Source organism: Chiloscyllium plagiosum, chromosome 28 (assembly GCF_004010195.1).
Source record: "Chiloscyllium plagiosum isolate BGI_BamShark_2017 chromosome 28, ASM401019v2, whole genome shotgun sequence".
Lineage (NCBI taxonomy): Eukaryota > Metazoa > Chordata > Chondrichthyes > Orectolobiformes > Hemiscylliidae > Chiloscyllium > Chiloscyllium plagiosum.
Genome location: NC_057737.1, coordinates 21749834 through 21772196, shown reverse-complemented (window position 1 = coordinate 21772196; position 22363 = coordinate 21749834). Strand labels below are relative to the sequence as shown.

Genomic DNA, 22363 nt, shown 5'->3' with positions numbered 1-22363 from the left:
TCCCGTTCCCCCCTCCAGACGCCTACCCCACTTTCCTGCTCCAGACCCACATCCTGACCCCTACACCCCCTTCTTACCCCATTCCCCCTTTCCACCTACAGGTCCCTCCCCCTTACCTGAGCCATACTTCACGTCGTGCGAGTGCAGCCTCACATTGTGTCGGGTGTTTAATAATTTTATAACCGAGCCACAAGTGACATAGCTCAAGTCAGATGTCCCCAGGAGGCCGCACACCCAGAAACAGGAGAAAACACAAAGTCGCCAAAACAACGGAACCACCTTCCCTCCCAGGGTCATCTTCCCTTTCATCCAGCTCCAACTGACTGACTGACTGACAGCTCAACGTCAGCCCAGAAAACGGGCGGCAAGAGAATCCAATCCGTCAAATACCGCACTCCGAAGACAGCGCCACCGACAGATGGGAGGGTCAGCCCCGTCTGCGCTACAGGGAGGATGAGCTCATCAGCGGCACCAGCTGACTGGGAGGTCCAGCTCATTCGCGCCAACGACAGGATTGGAGGACCAACTCAAGCATCTCCACCGGCTGGGGGAGGATCAAATGCTTGCAAGGAGCCAGCTGTGAAAGAACAGCTGGAACCTGACATGTAGTGTTCAGCTGTTTACTAGCTTGCAGTCACTTATAAATCACCAAACCGCAAAAAACAGCCTAGTAACAAGGTGCAAAAATTGTTTCATTTGTTTTTTAGTCTTTTTTTTGTCTGTAAACATTAAACGATAATTGAATTTTTCTCTGCTACCCATGAAATCAAAATCGCTTTTCCATTACATGTAGTTGAACTCAATGAATCACAAACTTTAACGTAATTACAATTGTATGTATTAAATGTTTAACTTTAATGTTGAAATTATCCAAACTCTTCAGAATTTTGATTGTATCTTTCATTTTCTCATAAATTATACTTTTGCTTTGATGTGTTGAAAATATATTTTGCATTATGTGCATATTCTGTTCATTATCAAAAGAACTGCAATATTATTTGTTTGTTTTAATATTATTTATATTTGAGTATTTGCTTCCAATCAGCAACTTAATCGTAAAAAATTATTCTTGATCTTAGACCGCATGCTGTATCCTCCTTCTCAAATACAGTTAAGGATAGGCAACAAATAGTGACACTGATATCCTAAGGACAAAACATGTTTCTTTGTTTGATTCACTGCTGATTTATTTTTCTGACAATACGTCAAAGGATTAGCGATTTTTGAGAAGATTTGTAGCTCAGGCTGATGATAAGTACTTAAATTAGCTCGCTGAGCTTTAAGGTTTGTTTTTAGATGTTTCGTCACCATACTAGGTAACATCATTAGTGAGAATCTCTGGTGAAGCGCTGGTGGTATGTCCCACCTCTCTCTTTATAGGTCTTGGTTTCTTAAGGTGAGTGATGTCATTTCCGGTTTTTTTCTCAAAGGAAGGTAGAAGGGAGCACCAATATCAGGGGTCATAGTGGAAGCAATAATAATGCAGAGACTTGAACAAGCTGCCCTCCCATCTATCCAACCCAAACTTTGGATCCGCTACATAGATGACACCTTTGTCATCACAAAACATAGGAAACATACAACACCATCAGCAATATCCTGACAGGCATAAAATTCACAAAAAAAGAGGAGGAGAACGACAACAGACTCCCATTCCTAGATGTGACAGTTGAACCTACAGTTAATAGAGAGCTTCAAATCAGTATCTACAGAAAAACACACACGGAACAAATACTTAACTTCAGAAGCAATCATCGCAACACCCACAAACAGAGTTGCATCAAGACATTATTTCAATGAGCTACATCGCACTGCAGCACCCAAGTACTACAAAAAGCAGAAGAAAAATATCTATACTATGTTTTCATGAAAAACGGGTACCCTATTCCCCAGAAACAAACCCAAACAAGCAGACACAGTGCAACCAAAGACCAAAGCCACATTACCTTACATCAAAGACATACCAGAAATGACTTCCAGACTACTCAGACCCCTTGGCATCATGGTAGCCCACAAACCTACCAACACACTTAAATAGCAACTAATGAACCTAAAGGATCCAATAGATGCCACCAGCAAACTAACATCATTTACAAGATACCATGCAAGAACACTACATCAGACAAACTAGCAGGAAACACCAGGATACATGAAGACCAACTGGCCACCAAAAGACACGAATCACTATCACTCATTTCTATACATAGAGACAAAAATGGTCACCACTTTGACTGGGACAGCACACACATCCTAGGACAGGTGAAACAAAGACACGCATGAGAATTATTTGAGGCATGGTATTCTAACCAAAACTCCATCAATAAACACATTGATTTTGACCCGATCTACCTTCCCTTGAAAAGGGGACCGGAAATGACATTACCCACCTGAAGAAACCAAGACCTATAAATGGAGAGGCAGGACATACCACCAGCACTTCACCAGAAACTCTCACTGACGATGTTACCTAGTATTTTGATGAAACATTTGAAAACAAACCATCGAGCTCAGCGAGCTAACTTACATACTTAACATCAAAGGATATTGAGGCAAGTCAACATGCAAATTGTAAAGGCACAGCCCACAACTTTTCAGTCTTCCTTAGATTTAACTAGAAAATTGAAACCATTGCATGCTCACACAAACAAGTCAGTTTAAGGTCAGCAACTTCAGGTCAATCAGTTTAACTTCAGTGGTAGAGTATCATTCCAGCTGTGAGGACATTTGATTGAGGTATTCAAAATCATGAGTATTCTGGATAGACAGATATAGAGAAATGTTCCCACTTGTCAAAGTACCAAGAACAAGGGGGTACAGATTTAAGGTAATTTGTAAAAGAAGCTGAGTGGCAAGTACAAAATCTTCTATATGCAATGACAGGCTAAGAACTGGAATGCACTGCCTGGTAGCAGAAATTAGACTATTACCTCAAAAAGATAAATGTGCGTTATGGGGAGAATGACATGAAATGATTTGTCTGCAGACAGGTGGTGCAGGCACAATGGGTAAATGGCTTCCATTTGTGCTCTTACAGTTCCATAATTATGTGAAATTATGTTCCAACCAAAGGGAAAGATCAGTTTAAAAATTAGTAATACCTGAAAATGAACATACTGATCATACTGAAGTTCCACTTTGAAGTATACAAGACATGTCAAACCAGTGTGTGTCATTCACTAGTTTTACTGGTTTTGCCTTAAAAGTGGTTAAAGTTATCAACATAAACAAAATATCCTATACATACTCAAGTGAACAACTGTGGAACTGTGTTTGTTTGCAGAAGAGACCTGCTCTACTGAACAAGGAAGTATAACAAGCAAGATAAAAATTGTCATTTAGGAGAATGAGGCGATTTTAGAAATATATAAGTTTCTTAAGTGAAGTTGTTTTTCATTGTTGGAGTGTCTAGGACCAGAACGTAATCACTCAGTAAGAAGTTGACCAGTTTGGATAGCGATGAACAGGAATTTAATCTTTCATAGAGTAGTGGACCTGTGGAATTCTTTACTCAAGGCTGAGACAGTTTTTAATCAATAAAGGAATCAAGGAACAAGAAAGAAAAGAGGAGTTGAGGATTACCTGATTGGCCATGGTCTCATTAAATGGTGGAGTAGACACAATGAGCCGAATGGTGGAATAGGCTCAATGGGCCTGAATGGACTACTTTTGCTTTAAATTAGAAAGTGTTAGAGGAGCTCAGCTGGTCTTGCAGCATGTGTAGAGTGAGGACCAAGAATAAGATCATAAGAAATAGAAATAGGAGTAGGCCATTCGGTCCCTCACATCTGCTCCAACAGTCAGTAGGATCATGGCTGAAATGATATTCATCGAACCCACTTTCCTGCACTTTCCTTGTAACCCTTAATCCCTACTGATCAAGAATTGTTGGAATATTGCGTGCAATTCTGGTCTCCTTCCTATCAGAAAGATGTTGTAAAACTTGAAAGGGTTCAGAAAAGATTTACAAGGATATTGCCAGCATTGGAGGATTTGAGCTATTGGGAGAGGTTGAACAGGCTGGGGTTGTTTTCCCTGGAGCTTCGGAAGCTGAGGGGTGATCATATAGAGGTTTACAAAATTATGAGGGGCATAAATAGGGTAAACAGACAAAGTCTTTTCCCTGGGGTCAGGGAGTCCAGGACTACAGGGCATAAGTTTAGGGTGACAGGGGAAAGATATAAGAGAGACCTAAGGGGCAACTTTTTCACGCAGAGGGTGGTACATGTATGGAATGAGCTGCCAGAGGAAGTGGTGGAGGCTGGTACAATTGCAACATTTAAGAGGCATTTGGATGGGTATATGAATAGGAAAGGTTTGGAGGGATATGGGCTGGGTGCTGGCAGGTGGGACTAGATTGGGTTGGGATATCTGGTCGGCATGGACGGGTTGGACCAAAGGATCTGTTTCCATGCTGTACATCTCTATGACTCTATAATTGATCTATCTCAACCTTAAGTATATACAAAAACTCTGTCCCCACAGCTCTCTGTGGCAAAGTGTTCCAAAGACTCACAAACCACAGAGAAGAAAATCTCAGTCTTAAATTGGTACCCCTTTATTCTGAGTCTATGCCCTCTAGTCCTAGACTTTTCCATACGGGGAAATATCCTCTAAACATTTACTTTGTCAAACCCTTTAAGAATCCTGTAAGTTTCAATAAAAATCACCTGTCATTCTTCTTAATTCCAGTGAGTAGAGACCCAATCCGTTTAATTTTTACTCATGAGATAAACCATCCAAAAGTAGATATCATCCTAGTGAACCTTCTCAGAACTGACTCTGATGAAACATTCTCTTTCCTTAAAATTAGGAAACTAAAACAGCTCTCAGTATTCTCAGTGGGGTCTTGCCAGGACATAGTTTCAGTTGCAATATGACTTTCCTTACTATTATATTCCAAAATTCTTGAAATAATGGCCAACATTCCTATGGCTTACCTGATTCTCTGCTGCATCTTTGTGCCAGCTTTCTGTGTTTTGTACACAAATACCCCAAAGTCCCTTTGTGTTGCAGCTTTCTGCAGTTTTTCTCCATTAAAATAATATTCTATTCTCCCCTCCAAAATGAGCACCTATTGAGGATACTCCATTTGCCAACTTTTTGCCCACTTAGTTATCAGCATCTCTCCGCAACTGTTTGCATCCCTCTCACAACCTGCCTGTCCACTTACTTTAGTGCATTCTGTAAATTTGGCTGCAGGGCACGACACTTGGAGTAAGAGTTAAAACTCACACAACACCAGGTTACGGGCCAATGGTGTCGTGTAATTTCTAACTTTGTATGTTCCAGCCCAACACCAGCCCCTCCAAATCCTGAAGTAAGAGCGGGATGTGCTCTCCACTCCCTATCCCCCTCCCCTGTTTCCGGAACCGGGGGCGGTGGGATGAAGGAGCCGGGCGGGCGGTTTGTAGGTGCACACGGGCGGCCATTTTTAAAGCATTTCCGTGCAGTGCTCCGCTCCGACAGTTTGGATTCTCGTTTCTCTCGGGATTTTCAGACGGTTTCTGGCCTTTTCTTGTGTGTGTATTTTGCCCGTCCGTCGGCGAGGGGCTGATTCCCATCTTTGTGTCGTAGTTATTTTTGGAAGATTAGTGTTGTTTATGCCCGAGCGCTGACCTGTTCTTGTCGGTTTGTGCTGGAGGCCCCGCACTAGGCCGCAAACCCTGCCAGCCCCGAGACCCATTCACTTTACCCCCTTCTCCCCAAACACCCCACCCTCTCCTAGCCCGGAACAAGCAAAACCATCTTAAACCACCTCTAACCCAATCTCCTCTAATTCGCCTCCTCCTATAGATTCATCACAAGTACGCCCCAAGGCTGGACGGTTATTTGGACAGAAGCGATGTCCAAGGGTCTTGGGGGTGAAGGCAGGAGATTGGCACTCGATAATGATGCTCATTTAACGAGCTGCTGCAGGCACGATGGCTCAAATGGTCTTCTGTGGTCTGTGGGCTCAGTTGAGCTAATGCATATGAAGGTTACCTTACTGACACAGTATTTTAAAATTTCAGAAAGGTGCATCCTTGTACACGACACTACAGTTCCACGCTCTTTTCTTTTTAACGTTATAAAATGTAAGCTTAATGAATTTTACACCGAACATTCAACTTTTAGCATATTAATAAAATTATTTTTAATTTAATATTTGTCATCTGTTTTAAATGAGCATTCGTTTCTCATCTGGACAAACCACATTATCAAGGCTTTTTTGTTTCATGTGTTCTTTTAGCTGTCTTGTGGACTTAGTGTTACACTTAAATTTCTTCTTCCTCTTGTGTAGGGCCTGTGATCATGTCTGATTTTGTTGAAAGTGAAGCTGAGGAATCTGAGGAAGAGTACAATGAAGAAGGAACTGTAGTACAGAAGAAATCTAAAAAATTCATGGACGATGATGATGGTATGTGCAACAATGTTGCAACATATGCATGAATGTTATATGTTCGGTTAATGCTTTGCAAGAGAAAGCAATCCTAAAAGATATAATGTGAGGGCCAGGTGAATGTCAAATTTTGGTTATTTTCAGTGTAAAGAAGATTTGAAGTTTGGTTAATGTACAGTGGATGTTCAGATCATTATTAATGTCATCTCATAGACAAATATTTACATGAGACAATATGCTATTGGACTATCTCAAAGTACGCGTAAACTAATAATTTTTGAAATGCTAGTGTTGTCTAGATATCTGTCAATCAATTTGTAAATAATGATTGTCAAACAGCAAATGAGTAATTCAAATTTGTTTTTAGGAGTAGATGACAGGATTGCTGAACTTTATATAATGTTACGAATTTGGCTGTGCTCGCCAAAAGGGTGGATAGAGCTTGTGGCCATGCTTTAATATTGCAATTAAAAGTCGCACTCTTGAAATGACTGACAAAAATTCATTGTACAGCTTATGCCATCATTTGACCCAAGAAATCATAGTACAGGGGTCGCCAATTTATGAACAGCTGACTTACAAACGCTCGTACTTCTAAGCATGAACATACAAGGCTGTAATTTTAAATCCTGAGTTATGAACATTTCCTGAATGGCAATTTTATAACTTTCCTGCATTGTCTAAATTAACTTGCAAATACAACCCAGAACGGAATCTGTTTGCAAACCAGGGGTGCCTGTACTCTATCAGTTCTAAGCTAATATGTTGTAAATTGTACTGAAAGTAAACTTGAGTGTTAGTAACAGCAGTGCTAAACGTTTTTAATCTAAAAGGTATTTAAGTATGGAATAGAATCTCCAAACATGTTGCTTGCTGTAGGACAAATAGAATTTGAAACTTGACCTATTTAAATGCAGAAACAAAAGCAGAAATTCCTGGAAAAGCTCAGAACTGAAGAGGGGCATTTCTGTTTTTGTTTCTGATTTACAGCATAGAGTCATAGAGATGTACAGCATGGAAACAGACCCTTCAGTCCAACCCGTCCATGCCGACCAGATATCCCAACACAATCTAGTCCCCAACACAACTGCCAGCACCCAGCCCATATCCCTCCAAACCCCTCCTATTCATATACCCATCCAAATGTTCTTAAATGTTGCAATTGTACCAGCCTCCACCACTTCCTCTGGCAGCTCATTCCATACACGTACCACCCTCTGTGAAAAAGTTGCCCCTTAGGTCTCTCTCATAACTTTCCCCTCTAACCCTAAACCTATGCCCTCTAGTTCTGGACTCCCCAAACCCAGGGAAAAGACTTTGGCTCTTTACCATATCTATGCCCCTCATAATTTTGTAAACCACTATAAGGTCACCCCTCAGCCTCCGACGCTCCAGGGAAAACAACCCCAGCCTGTTCAGCCTCTCCCAATAGCTCAAATCCTCCAATGCTGGCAATATCCTTGTAAATCTTTTCTGAACCCTTTCAAGTTTCACAACATCTTTCTGATAGGAAGGAGACCAGAATTGCACGCAGTATTCCAACAGTGACCTAACCAATGTCTTATACAGCCTCAACATGACCTCCCAACTCCCGTACTCAATACTCTGACCAATAAAAAAGCATACCAAATGCATTCTTCACTATCCTATCTACCTGTGACTCCACTTTCAAGGAGCTATGAACCTGCACTCCAAGGTCTTTGTTCAGCAACACTCCTAAGGACCTTACCATTAAATGTATACATCCTGCTAACGTTTACTTTCCCAAAATGCAGCACCTCATGTTTATCTGAATTAAACTCCATCTGCCACTTCTCTACCCATTGGCCCAGCTGGTCAAGATCCTGTTGTAATCTGAGGTAATCCTCTTCTTTGTCCACGACATCTCCAATCTTGGTATCAACAGCAAACTTACTAACTGTACCTCTTATGCTCGCATCCAAATCATTTATGTAAATGACAAAAAGTAGAGGACCCAGCACCGATCCTTGAGGCACTCCACTGGTCACAGGCCTCCAGTCTGAAAAACTATCCTTCACCACCACCCTGTGTCTTCTACCTTTGAGCCAGTTCTGTATCCAAATGGCTAGTTCTCCCTGTATTCCGTGAGATCTAACCTTGCTAATCAATCTCTCATTGGCAACCTTGTCGAACGCCTTACTGAAATCCATATGGATCACATCTACCGCTCTGCCCTCATCAACCCTCTTTGTTACTTCCTCAAAAAACTCAATCAAGTTTGTGAGACATGATTTCCCAGCACAAAGCCGTGTTGACTATCCCTAATCAGTCCTTGCCTTTCCAAATACGTGTACATCCTGTCCCTCAGGATTCCCTCCAACAACTTGCCCACCACCGATGTCAGGCTTACCGGTCTATAGTCCCCCAGCTTGTCCTTACCACTCTTCTTAAACAGTGGTACCATGTTAGCCAACCTCAGTCTTCCGGCACCTCACCTGTGAGTATCGATGATACAAATATCTCAGCAAGAGGCCCAGCAATCACTTCTCTCGCTGCCCACAGAGTTCTAGGGTACACATGATCAGGTCCTGGGGATTTATCCATCTTTGTGTTTCAAGGCATCCAGCACTTCCTCCTCTGCAATTTGGACATTTTGCAAGGTGTCACCATCTATTTCCCTACAGTCTTCCATATCCTTTTCCACAGTAAACACTGATGCAAAATACTCGTTTAGTATCTCCCCCATTTTCTGCGGCTCCACACAAAGGCAGCCTTGCTGATCTTTGAGGGGCCCTATTTTCTCCCGAGTGACCCTTTTGACCTTAACGTATTTGTAAAAACCCTTTGGATTCTCGTTAAATCTATTTGCCAAAGCTATCTCATTTCCCTTTTTGCCCTCCTGATTTCCCTCTTAAGTATACTCCTACTGCCTTTATACTCTTCTAAAGATTCACTCGATTTATCCTGTCTATACCTGACATATGCTTCCTTCTTTTTCTTAACAAACCTTAAATTTCTTTCATCATCCAGCATTCCCTATACCTACCAGCCTTTCCTGTCATCCTAACAGGAATATACTTTCTCTGGATTCTCGTTATCTCATTTCTGAAGGCTTCCCATTTTCCAGCCATCCCTTTACCTGCGATAATCTGCCCCAAATCAGCTTTTGAAAGTTCTTGCCTAATACTGTCAAAATTGGCCTTTCTTCAATTTAGAACTTCACCTTTTAGATCTGGTCTATCCTTTTCCATCACTATTTAAAATCTGGGTTTCTACTTAAATGGAGTTTGTCATAATACCGTGTGACTGGGCATTGAGAAGCAGCAGTTCTGCAATGCAATTTCTGAAACCACAGATATGTTTTATCTGAGTAATTTTTAATCATTGTTTGTGATAAGTGTGTATCAGCTTTGGATAATGCCATATCATGTCAGGGTGCAGAATTATAGTGATTCAAAATTTTCACGGCCTGTTTTCTAAAGTTCTTGAGCATTGCTTTAGCAACAAAGAAAAATTAAATTAGTTCTTTTTAGTAAAGCAAATTTTGTTGAAATCGAGGCAGAGCTGCAGAAGAGTTGACTGTTTCAGCCCTTTGAGTCTATTCCACCATTTCAATGAGGTAATGCAGATGTATCCTTCAACACAATTGATCCATTGTGTTTCATATTCCTAATGCGTTCCAGAGATGCATCCACTGCTTTTTGGGGAGTTGTGGTCCAGATTTCCAACTTTGATATCAAAAAGATACTCGAATTTTAAAATTAAGCTCTTTTGCCCCATGGAAGGAAATAGTTTCTCTGTGTCTGCTTCAGCAAATTCCTAGGTTGTTATAAATGCCTTGATTGTATTATCTTTGAACCTTGTAAACTCATCAGAATTCAAATGTTTTACTTTAAGCTTTATATTTTGTTAAATCTGTGTGAGTGTTTTCAAGTCCAAGTACCTGCTAATTGCTCCAAACTGAACAGTATCCGTTGGCCAGGAAACAGAAGAATTGTCCTTTTCCTCCATTTTGTAAGTGCCATGGAAGCTTTTACACCCATATGTACTCAGTTCTTAGTTTTGCCATCTACTCTAAAAGGCACTCACCCTGACAATATAGACTCTATCAGTAGTACAGTATAGATTATTTGTGCTTATCATGGATTATTCAAAACCATATCCAAGAAAGAAGAATGCTCCCACTGACCTGTCTTATAAAATTTGATTGTGACATGACTGTCACTGGCAAGACGATCCTTTATTGACCCATTCATGAGCGCACCTTCTATTTTTGTGGACTTCATAGTCTATTAAAGCAACATAGTCTAGATTTCCTCAGCATTCTGTGGAAAAGGTTCTTTGCAGTTTCACTCCCAAATAGTTCCGCTTCAGTTTCACGATTATGCCCTATGGTTTTAGTTGCCCATCAGAGGAAAATATCTGCTTTGTTAAATTGCTTAATTATTATTAGTCCCTTAATTCTATTACCTTCCAATCTTTCAAACTCGTGTTGAATGCAAAATTTGTTGTTCTTGAGAAGGTGCCAATGAACTAATTCTGAGCTGGTATAGTCTGCATGGTTTAAGTATTGATGAAGTTCTGTTAAGGACAGAGTTCAGGAATTCTGATCCAGCTGCATTGAAAGAACACAGTATACACTTCCAAGTGAATTTAATGTGTGATGTGATGTTATTTAGTGTATTAAAAATCCAATAAGCCCCCAAGGCTCTAGTTGAAGAATCCTGTTAAGAGCCATGAAAACCCTTGACAAACACATTTAGCTGACAATTAATGTAAGCTACACCAGCTGTAGGCAAAAGGTCTGCAGAGCTTGCATCTACTTTGATGCAAGCTCTGCAAACCTGTTGTCAACATAGATCATCCCAACCCATGTCTCTGACCAAGAACAACTTCAACTGAGGTGCTTGTGAAGACTTTCTGATTAAGATTGTTCAGTCATCAAAAGAGGTACAGCAGATGACCTCATTTGATCTCCTCTGTCGCAAAGCTGTGTGTGTGCAGGAATTACTTTGTGCTCGAGGTGTACAGTATGGTAGTGAGCACTGATCAAGAGTGGATACTCCTGACTTTGTGATGGAGGGAAAGTCATTTGATGAAGCAGCTGAAGGTGGTCGGCCCTCAACTGTCTGAGGAACATCTGTGGAAATTATTGGCTTTCAGCAACCACATCCTTCTTCCATTGTGTTGACCCACTGGAGATGCTTTCCCTACAATTGTCATTGACATCAACTGTAGTAAAGCTCCCTGATTATAAATGCTACCTGGATGTCAAGTGAAATCATTCTCACTTTGTCTTGAATTCAGCTCTTATGCCCATAATTGGACCAAAGTTGAAATGAGGACAATGATGCCAAATTGACCTGAAAGAATCCAAACACCGTATCAATGAGTAGGTTACTTGCAAGTGGGAGACAAATGCCACTTGCTGGCACTGTTGATAACCTATTATTCATCACTTCAATTAAGTGTAAACAAGTAGGGCAGCAGTTGATTAGATTTATCCTACAAAACCTATCAAGGCGTATGTTGGTGTCGTAGCTGCACTGGAACAATTTGGGTTAGTTTTGCAACTGGTTCTGGAGCCCAAGTCTTTACAATATGCTAGATATTGTCAAGGGCTCATAGCCTTTGGTGCAACTACTTTGCTAATCTGTTTCTTGAATCTCATTGGTGAATTGAGTTAGACTGGAGACCTGCTTCAGTAACGCTGGAAATCCAAATAAATCTTGACTAGATGAAAATGGTTGCGAATACTGCATATTCGTCATTATCATGATAAAGTGGACAATTTTTTCATCATTGAGAGCAGTGATGTTTCTTCTCTTTTTGTTGTTTAATTGTCTATTGGTCATGTCTTGATGTTGCACGACTGCAGAGTGTTGATCTGATCTTTTAGTTGTAGTATTGCTTAGCTCTCTCTCTGCATGCTGCTTCCAGTGTTTACCATGAACCTGGTCCCATGTTATAACTTCACCATTTGAGGCTGCATTTTAAGGTATGCCTGGTGTTGTTCCAAGTATGCTTTTCCTCATTGAACCATGGTTGGTACCCTATCTAAATGATAATGAAACATTGAGGGATATGCTGCTAGAACTAGATTAGATTAGATTACAGTGTGGAAACAGGCCCTTCAGCCCAACAAGTCCACACCGACCAGCAACCCACCCATACCCCTACATTTACCCCTTACCTAACACTACGGGCAATTTAGCATGGCCAATTCACCTGACCTGCACATCTTTGGACTGTGGGAGGAAACCGGAGCACCCGGAGGAAACCCACGCAGACACGCGGAGAACGTGCAAACTCCACTCCTGAGGTGGGAATTGAACCCGGGTCTCAAGCGCTGTGAAGCAGCAGTGCTAACCACTGTGCCACCGTGCCGCCAACTGCATTGGATTTATCCCATTTAGTGTAGTGTTGTGTCACAATATGGTGAAGGGCATTCTCAGTGCAAAGATTGAAATTCAGCATTGCAAGTATACTGGGGTAGTCATTCTGATCAATTCTGTCTTCGATAGGTGTATCTATGATGGCTAGATTGGTGAGTCATAGAGATGAACAGCACGGAAACAGACTCTTTGGTCCAACTCATCCAAACTTGTCCATGCCGACCAGATATCCTCCCTTAATCTGGCCCCATTTGCCAGCACTTGTCCCGTTATCCCTCCAAACCCTTCCTATTCATGTACCCATCTAGATGCCTTTTAAATGCAATTGTACCAGTCTCCCACACTTCCTCTGGCAGCTCATTCCATGCACGCACCACCCTCTGCATGAAAAGGTTGCCCCCTTAGGTCCCTTTTAACTCTTTTCTCTCTCACCTTAAACCTACGCCCTCTAGTTTTGGAATCTCCCACTCTGGGGAAAAGACCTTGTATATTTAGGAGAAAGTGGGGACTATAGATGCTTCTGATCAGAGTAGGGTATAGTGCTGAGAAAGCAGAGCCGGTCAGGCAGCATCTGAGAAACAGAAGAATCGACGTTTCGGGCATAATCCTTTCATCAAGAATGAGGCTTGTGGACCAAGAGAGCTGAGAGATAAATGGAATGGGGTTGGGGCTGGGGGGGTAGGTAGTTGAGGATGCGATAGGTAGATGAAGGTTGGATCTGGGATAAGGTGGGGGGAGGGAAAATGAGGAAACTGGTGAAATCCACATTGATTCCATGTGGTCGGAGGGTCTCAAGGCAGTAGATGAGGCGTTCTTCCTCCAGGTGATGGTAAGGGTTTGGCGATGGAGGAGGCCTGGGACCTGCATTTCCTTGGAGGAGTGGGATGAGATCAATGTGGATTTCACCAATGTGAATGCTGCCTGACCAGCTGTGCTTTTCCAGCACCATACTCTCGACCTTTTTCTATTTACCCTATCAATGCACCTCATGATTTTATACACCTCTATAACATAATGCATTTTAGGTGTGTGAGGAACTGGATATCTAAACATTATTTTTGTGTTCATACCAACAGAGGAAGAAGAGGAGGAGGATGAAAATGCAGATGACCAGGATGAGCAGGGAAATTTAAAGGACTTCATTAACGATGATGACGATGATGAAGAGGAAGAGGAGGAGGAGGATGATGATGATGACGATGGAGCCAGTGAAGGTTCTGGGGGTTCAGACTCTATCACAAAGAAAAGAAAGCGTAAAAGTCAGTGTTTAAATCACATTATTTTTCTTCAGTAGATATTCAGAGTCCACAAGGCTAAGACTTCTGTTTCGTATTAGTACTTGCAGCATATATGCTTGTCTCACCGAATTTACACCATATTTTGGAGTATTTTAATTATTTTTAAAAAGGAAATTCTCCTTTGGAAAATATCTGCAGATAATGTCCTGTCATTCAGAAATTCTTGTTGATATGACTCTTGATGAAAGGACCAGAGAATCAACATTCTAGGCATTTGGAGATTTAATATACTGTGGGAGAGGCTGTAATGATGTCAAACAATTTAAATTTATATTTGTGAATGTTCTGTTGGATCAACAAGATTTTAATAAAATCTTAATGAATCATAGTCACTAGAATGTCATGTTTCTATGTCCATGATATGATGTAAATAATTGTTTTCTTTCTATATGCAGCTTATGATGACAGGCTGGAAGATGATGATTTTGACCTAATTGAGGAAAACTTGGGTGTCAAAGTCAAAAGGGTAAAGCTAATTCTTTTGGTTTAACCGAAACTGTGATTTGAAGTTTAAGAATTAAAAATTAGTAAATTTTTGATCTATCCAAAGTAGAAAACTGCTCTAACATAGTGATGATGTAAATAAATTAAATATTACAAATGTTCATAAGATTTTTAAGAAAAAGTAATGTTTCCGAGTTTCTTTTGTAAGATGTGTATGTCGTTGCTTCAGATTTTTGTCTGTCTTAGTTTAATTACACAATTGTGTTTTCAACTATGTAGCATCAGGGTTGTTGAGTTATTGGTGGTTACCAGGTCATTTACCATTCATATGGGGTACAACTAGAGATGATTGAAGAGCTTTGTGACAAAGCCAAACCATTAGCTTAGCTGAAAATCTTCCTCTACATATGTTGGTGATAATTGTATTAAAGTTTAACAATTAGTTATAGAGATGTACAGCATAGAAAAAGACCCTTTGGTCCAACTCATCCATGCTGACCAGATATCCTAACCTAGTCTAGTCCCATTTGCCATACTTGGACCATAGCCTTCTCAACCCATCCTATTCATAAACTCGTCCAGATGCCTTTTAAATGTTGTAATTGTACCAGCCTCCACCACTTCCTCTGGCAGCTCATTCCATACACGCACCATCTTCTGTGTGAAAACGTTGCCCCCAGGTCCCCTTTAGGTCCCCTCTTACTCTAAACCTATGCCGTCTAGTTTTGGACCCCCCACCCCAGGGAAAAGACGTTGTCTATTTACCTTATCTGTGCCCATCATGATTTTATAAACCTCTATAAAGTCACCCCTCAGCCTCCAGCGCTCCAGCGAAAACAGCCCCAGCCTGTTCAGCCTCTCCCTATAGCTCAAATCCTCCAACCCTGGCAAATCCTTGTAAATCTTTTCTGAACCCTTTCAACTTTCACAAAATTCTTTTCATACCCGGGAGACCAGAACTGCACGCAATATTCCAAAAGTGGCCTAACCAATGTCGTCAACAGCCGCAACATGACTTCCCAACTCCTATACCCAATGGTCTGTCCAATAAAGGAAAGCATACCAAACGCTACCTTCATTATCCTATCTACCTCTGTCTACTTGCAAGGGACTGTGAACCTGCACTCCAAAGTCTGTTCAGCAACACTACCTAGGATCTTACCATGAAGTGTATAAGTCCTGCTATGACTTGCCTTTCAAAAATGCAGCACCTCATATTTATCTAAATTAAATTCCATCTGCCACTCCTTAGCCCATTGGCCCGTCTGATCAAGATCCCGCTCTGAGGTAACCTTTGTTGTCCACTACACCTCCAATATTGGTGTAATCAGCAAACGTACTAACTATAGTGTTCACATCCAAATCATTTATGTAAATGATAAAAACAGTGGACCCAGCACTGATCCTTGTGGCACACCACTGGTCACAGGCCTCTAGTCTGAAAAGCAACCCACCACCACTACCCTCCGTCTTCTATCTTCAAGCCAATCCTGTATCCAAATGGCTAGTTCTCCCTGGATTCCATGAAGTCTAACCTTGCTAACCAGTCTACCATGTAGAACCTTGTCGACCGCCTTACTGAAGTCCATACAGATCACGTCCACCACTCTGCCCTCATCAATCCTCGTCATTATTTCTTGATAAAATACAACCAAGTTTGAGAGACATGATTTCCCATGCACACAGTCATGTTGACTATCACTCATTGCCTTTCCAAATGCATGTAAATCCTGTCCCTCAGGATTCCCTCCAACTTGCCCGCCACCAATGTCAGGCTCACCGGTCTATAGTTCCCTGGCTTTTCCTTGCCAACTTTCTTTAATAGTGCCACTATGTTAGCGAACCTCCAGTCTTCCGGCACCTCTCTAGGGTTTGAGCTATAGGGAGAGGTTGAATAGGCTGGGGCTGTTTTCCTTGGAGCATCAGAGGCTGAAGGGTGACCTTGTAGACCTTTATAAGATAGGGGGCATGGATAGAATAAATGGACAAAGTCTTTTCCCTGAGGTGTTGGATTCCAGAATTCAAGGACATAGGTTTAAGGTGAGAGGGGAAAGATATAAAAGTGACCTAAGGGGCAACTTTTTCACACAGAAAACACACACTGTTATGGTCTGAGCTGTCAGAGGAAGTGGTGGAGGCTATAGTATAATTGCAACACTTAAAAGACTACTTAAACTTCACTAATTTAAAATACATCTGGATGGGTATATGAATAGGAAGGATTTGCAGGGATATGGGCCAGGTGCTGGCAGGTGGAACTAGATTGCGTTGGGATATCTGGTCGACATGGTCACACCTGACTAAAGGGTCTGCTTCCGTACTGTACATCTCTACGACCTGATCAGGTCCTGGGGATTTATCCACTCTTATACGTTTTAACACATCGAGCACCACCTCCTCTATAATGTGGACATTTTTCAAGATGTCACCATCTGTTTCCCTACATTGTATATCTTCCATGTCCTTTTCTACAGTAAACACTGATGCACAATACCTGTTTGGTATCTCTCCATCTCCTGCAGCTCCACACTTAGGCTGCCTTGATGATCTTTGAGGAGTGCTATTCTCTCCCTAATTACCTTTTTACAGTCCTTAATGTATTTGTAAAATCCCTTTGGATTCTCCTTTACCCAATTTGCCAAAGATATCTCATGTTCCTTTTTTGCCCTCCTGATCTCCCTCTTAAGTATACTCTTACTGCCTTTAACTCTTCTAAGGATTCACTCGATCTATCTTGTCGATACCTGACATATGCTTCCTTCTTTTTCTTAACCAAAACCTCAATTTCTCTAGTCATCCAGCATTCTCTATACCTACCAGCTTTTCCTTTCAGCCTAACTGGAATATACTGTCTCTGGAATCTCATTATCTTATTTTTGAAGGGTTCCCATTTTCCAGTTGTCCCTTTGCATGCGAACAACAGCCCCTAATCAACTTTTGAAAGTCCTTGCCTAATACCATCAAAATTGGCCTACCTCCAATTTAGAATTCAACTCAAAGTTTGTGAGAAGATTTGTAGCTCGGGTGCTCGTTGCTGTGGTTCTGTTCGCCGAGCTGGAAGTTTTTGTTGCAAACGTTTCGATCCCTGTCTAGGTGACATCCTCAGTGCTTGGGAGCCTCCTGTGAAGCGCTTCTGTGGTGTTTCCTCCGGCATTTATAGTGGCCTGTCCCTGCCGCTTCCGGTTGTCAGTTTCAGCTGTCCGCTGTAGTGGCCGGTATATTGGGTCCAGGTCCAGGGACAACACTACCATTATAGGGCAAGCGAAACAAAGAACAGCCAGGGAATTCCTAGAAGCATGGCACTCATCCACAAACTCCATCAACAAACACATAGACCTGGACCCAATATACCGGACAGCTGAAATGGACAACCAGAAGCGGCAGGGACAGGCGATTAGAATTCAACTTTTAGATCCAGTCTATGCTTTTCCATCACTATATTAAAATGAATAGAATTATGGTTGCTGGCCCCAAAGCACTCCCCCACTCATACTTCAGTCACCTGCCCTGCTTTATTTCCCAAAAGTAAGTCAGGTTTTGCAGCTTCTGTAGTAGGTACATCCACACACTGAATCTCAAAATTTTCTTGTACACACATCAAATTCCCTTCCATCTCAATCTTTAACACAGTGGCAGTTCTAATCTATGTTTGGAAAGTTAAAATCTCCTATCAAATCCACCCTATTATTCTTACCGATAACTGAGATCTCCTTATAAATTTGCTTATCAATTCATGCTGACTACTGGGGAGTCTATAATATAATCCCAATAACATGATCATCCATTTTCTCTCCCTCCGTTCCACCCAAATAACTTTCCTTGATCCATTCCCAGAGTACAGCAGTAATGCTATCCCTTATCGAAAATGCTTCTTTCCCCCTCTCCTCTCTTGCTGCCCTTTCTATCCTATCTGTAGAATTTGTATCCTGGAACATTAAGCTGCCAGTCCTGTCCATCCCTGAGCCACGTTTCTCTAATTGCTATGATATTACAGTCTCATGTCCCTAACCATGCCCTGAGTTTATCTGTCTTTCCTGTTAGGCCTCTTGCATTGAAATAAATGCAGTTTAATTTATCACTCCTATCTTGTTCTCTGCTCTGTTCCTGACTGTTTGACTCACTTCTTTTCCCAACTATACCAGTCTCAGATTGATCTCTTTCCTCAATATTTCCCTGAGTCCCACTCCCCTGCCTTACTAGTTTGAATCCTCCTGAGCAGCTCGAGCAAATCTCCCTGCAAGTATTAGTCCCCTTCCAATTCAGGTGCAAACTGTCCTTCTTGTACTGGTCACTTCTACCCCAGAAGAGAGTCCAATGATCCAAAAATCTAAACCCTTTTCCCCACACCAGCTCCTTAGCATTCATCTGCTGTATCCTCCTATTCCTACCCTCACTAGCTCACAGCATTAGTCGTAATCCAGATATTACTACCCTCCAGGTCCTCTTTTTTTTTTTTCAAAGTAATTCCGGCCTAACTTTCTATATTCTCCCTTCAGAATCTAATCCTTTTCCCTTCCTATGTCTTTATTTCAAATGACCTCCTATGGTCAATCTCCCCTTTGAAACCATTCTCTGAGATATCCTTGATCCTGGCACCAGGGAGGCAACACACCATTCTGATTTTTCACAGAAATGTCTGTCTGTGCCTCTGACTAGAGACTCCCCTATCACAATCGATCGCTTGGAACCCGATGTACCCCTCATGACATTAGGGCCATTCTCTGTATCAGGAACTTGACTATTCGTGTTATATTCCCCTGAGAGTCCTTCATCCCCTATATTTTCCAAAACAGCATACTTATTAGAGATGGGGATAGCTGCAAGAAACTCCTACATTACCCAGCTACCCCTGCTACTTTTCCTGGAGTTAACCCACCTACCTGACTGTATCGGTGGCTTTTCTCCCTTCTTATAACTGCCATCCATCACACCTCCTAGCTCCTGTAAATTTCTTATTGCCTCTAGCTACCGCTTCAACTGATCCATGCGATCTGATGGGATTTGCAACCAAAGATACTTCCTGCAGACACGATCATTAGTAACACAGAAACTCTCCCGAAACTCCCCCATCTGACAACAAGAGCATTTCATTCTACTGAAGGCCATCTTTGCACCTTAACAATCTGCCAATCGAAAAAATAACACTGTCTTTTTGCAAGAAAAACGCTGCTCAAGGCTAACTTAATTTAGCCTTGCTTATATTTTTAAAATTTAATCAAGAGACAGATCTCAATAAAACATGTAATCAAGAAAGAACCCACTCTACTCACTTTTGTAGATTTATAGCAAGGCTACACTTAAAAACAATGCACTGATCTGTTCCTGTGCTGTGAACTCTCCCACACAGGTTCCTCCAAGATCAGCTGTGAATTTCATTCTTTGTTCATTTTCTTCTCAATGCACTCCAAAGATACTTGAAAGCAAAGGCAGTAATTGTCCAGATTCACTGCTGTGTCAGACAGCAGTATAAGTTTCTTTCTCTGGCCACGTGGTTGTTACGTTTGTCTGTCTTCCTTTTTAAAGTGCCACTGTTTTGTTTTTTTTCCCCACAAGATCTCCAGAACTATACACCAGTATGTAAAACAGTAATTGCTGCTCCTGGAATTCAAGGAAATCACCTCCAACACTGAAAATACCTCAAAAAGGAGCAGCTCTTACAGCCACAATTTTTTCCCCGTCCTCCATCTTTGATTACCCAGAATCTTGAAGTGAAGAAAACTTCACTTCGGCCGTAGAAAAAGAACTCAATTTAAAAAAAAGTTAAGCCTGTTTGGCATTTTGTTTTTACTATATAGATTAAATAGCAAGGCTTTTATTTGGTAAATGCTGTAAAAGAAATGAGTCAAGTTTTACAAGAATAAAATTAAATCTTGTGAACAGAGCTGTCTCTAATTACAGTCTGACATTTTAGACTCTGTAGAAGTAGGAGATTTCAGTAAATCCTTAAATGAATTCAGTAACTCAGTTTGTGATCAATTTATTACTAATTTGGTCATCAAACTCTCAAAGCCTCAGTTTTACATTCTTTTCTCTACATCTGTCTGTTTTCAGACTTTTTTATTTATCTGTTCTCTTGTTCAGTCCCAACTGATACTGTTTTGGGCTTTCCATATGGACTTGTTTGCAAATATTTATTAGCTTTTGCACAACTGTTAGTCAAAATATCATGCTTAACCATCCCACTGTATTTTTCACACCAAAATGGAATTAAGGGAGAAAATGGTCATTGTCCTTGTGTATTTGGACTTGGAGCTGAATAGCCTGGTTCTGTCCTCTGACAAAATAACCTGTACTTTGGAATTTTGTGCTAGTAAAAATATTTAAATAAAATAAAAACATTTCAAAAGGCAGATTTACATTAAATGTATGATTGTTAGCATGTGAAAACGGGCAGGAAAGAAACCATCTAGTATATCATACTTGCCTTATAGTTGTGATGTCTTAAGCTTCTTGAGAATTAGATATCCTTTATCTATCTGTGTGCATGTACTCTAAGAGTCAGCATGTGAAATTAAAAGATAGTGAAGAAGAACAAAGCTGTCTCTAATTACAGTGTGACATTTTAGAGTTCATATTGGAAAATACCTCTTCAGTCCCCAGTGGTTGAGAGCTAGTCAAGAAGATTGCATTGACTTGTGTTACTCAGTTCTTTGACCGAGAGAGTTAACTTGTACATGAGTTTTTGAAAGGTTTTAGCAAAGGTCTCAAAATTGTAATAAATGGGATTAACGTGGTAGCGTTGATATAAAAATATTGACTGCAGGACAGAAGTAGACAATAATGGTGAATGATTTATTTATCAGTTCTGAACAGAGGAATAGAGTTGTGTTTCACAAGATTGTTATAATAACCATAGCATTTTTTGATATGGATGACCTTGGATGTACAGGGTATAATTTCAGTCTGCGGATGATGTGAAACTTAAAGTTGGCAAGGCTGGTGTCAGGAGGATATAGGCTAGTGAAATGAACAGGCACGTGTCAAATGGAATTTGATGTGAAGAAGTGATACATCTTTTATGGGTTATAACCCCTTGCTCATAATTCTATAATGTAGAATGGTGTTTTTGTTTCTGGAATAGCAATCTAGAGATCTGGGCAAATGATTTAGAGAGAGAGGATCAATTCCTACCAGAACATTTGGGGAATTTTAAATCTTTCAAATATACTAAAATCTGCAATAAAAAGCTAGAATCAGTAATGGTGACCATGGATTTGCAGGTTTTTAAAAACCCATCTGATTCACTATTGTCTTTTTAGTAAAGGAAGTCTGCTGTTCTTGCCAGTCTAACCTGTATGTAATTATGTCGCACTATCAATATGCTTGACTGAAATTGCCAGAGAAGTCAGTTAGGTGTACAAAACTGCAATGAAAAGCTAAAAGGATGAGAATACAACAGAGGCCATTGAGCAGCAACCTGGACATGATAATCCACATGCCTTGCAAAGTTATCCTTAGTAATATTTGTAAACTTGTGCAAAAACTGGAAAAGCTGCTCCACATTATTCCACAGTCTGAATTTGGACACTACGATTATTATCTCTGGACCTATCCTGTCCTACTGGCAAGTCAGACCTACCAGGAATGAGGAGGCAGTGGTATCCAGTTGAAAAGAAGTTATCCTCTGATTCCTTGACATGAATTCATCACTATGATGTCAAGTCAAAACAAAAAGCTGATTATTACCTTCTGCCTTTCATAACTGAGGCGTATGTGTTCCTCCATAATGGGATAAAAAAAAACCCTTTAGAAATAACATAATTTCAGCACCTACTCCCAATGAGAGATTCAAATGTCAATTAACAGGAATATCTTCAAGCCCTGATTATGACTAAGCTGGACAGATCTGGTAAGACATAAACACCAGACTGGTGAGTTACTCAATA

General features: G+C 40.9%; 2 protein-coding genes across 4 annotated transcripts in view; one reads left to right on the top strand and one right to left on the bottom strand.

Moving 5' to 3' along the window:
* Window positions 1-402, bottom strand: part of LOC122564033 (stromal cell-derived factor 2-like) — a 28581-nt gene extending 28179 nt beyond the window's left edge. Inside the window, exon 1 of the mRNA XM_043718488.1 lies at window positions 117-402. Within this exon, the coding sequence (XP_043574423.1) occupies window positions 117-309 (193 nt within the window). The 5' untranslated portion in view covers window positions 310-402. The remainder of the gene's footprint in view (window positions 1-116) is intronic.
* A 4852-nt stretch (window positions 403-5254) lies between these two features.
* supt6h (SPT6 homolog, histone chaperone and transcription elongation factor) overlaps window positions 5255-22363 on the top strand; it is a 71841-nt gene continuing 54732 nt past the window's right edge. The window contains exons 1-5 of one of the 3 annotated variants that reach the window (XM_043718484.1): window positions 5255-5500; window positions 6012-6074; window positions 6281-6397; window positions 13812-13994; window positions 14429-14499. In XM_043718484.1, the coding sequence (XP_043574419.1) occupies window positions 5329-5500; window positions 6012-6074; window positions 6281-6397; window positions 13812-13994; window positions 14429-14499 (606 nt within the window). In that variant the 5' untranslated portion in view covers window positions 5255-5328. Of the gene's footprint in view, window positions 5520-6011; window positions 6075-6280; window positions 6398-13811; window positions 13995-14428; window positions 14500-22363 lie in introns of all 3 variants that reach the window. The other 2 variants (XM_043718485.1, XM_043718486.1) reach the window with 2 other exon arrangements.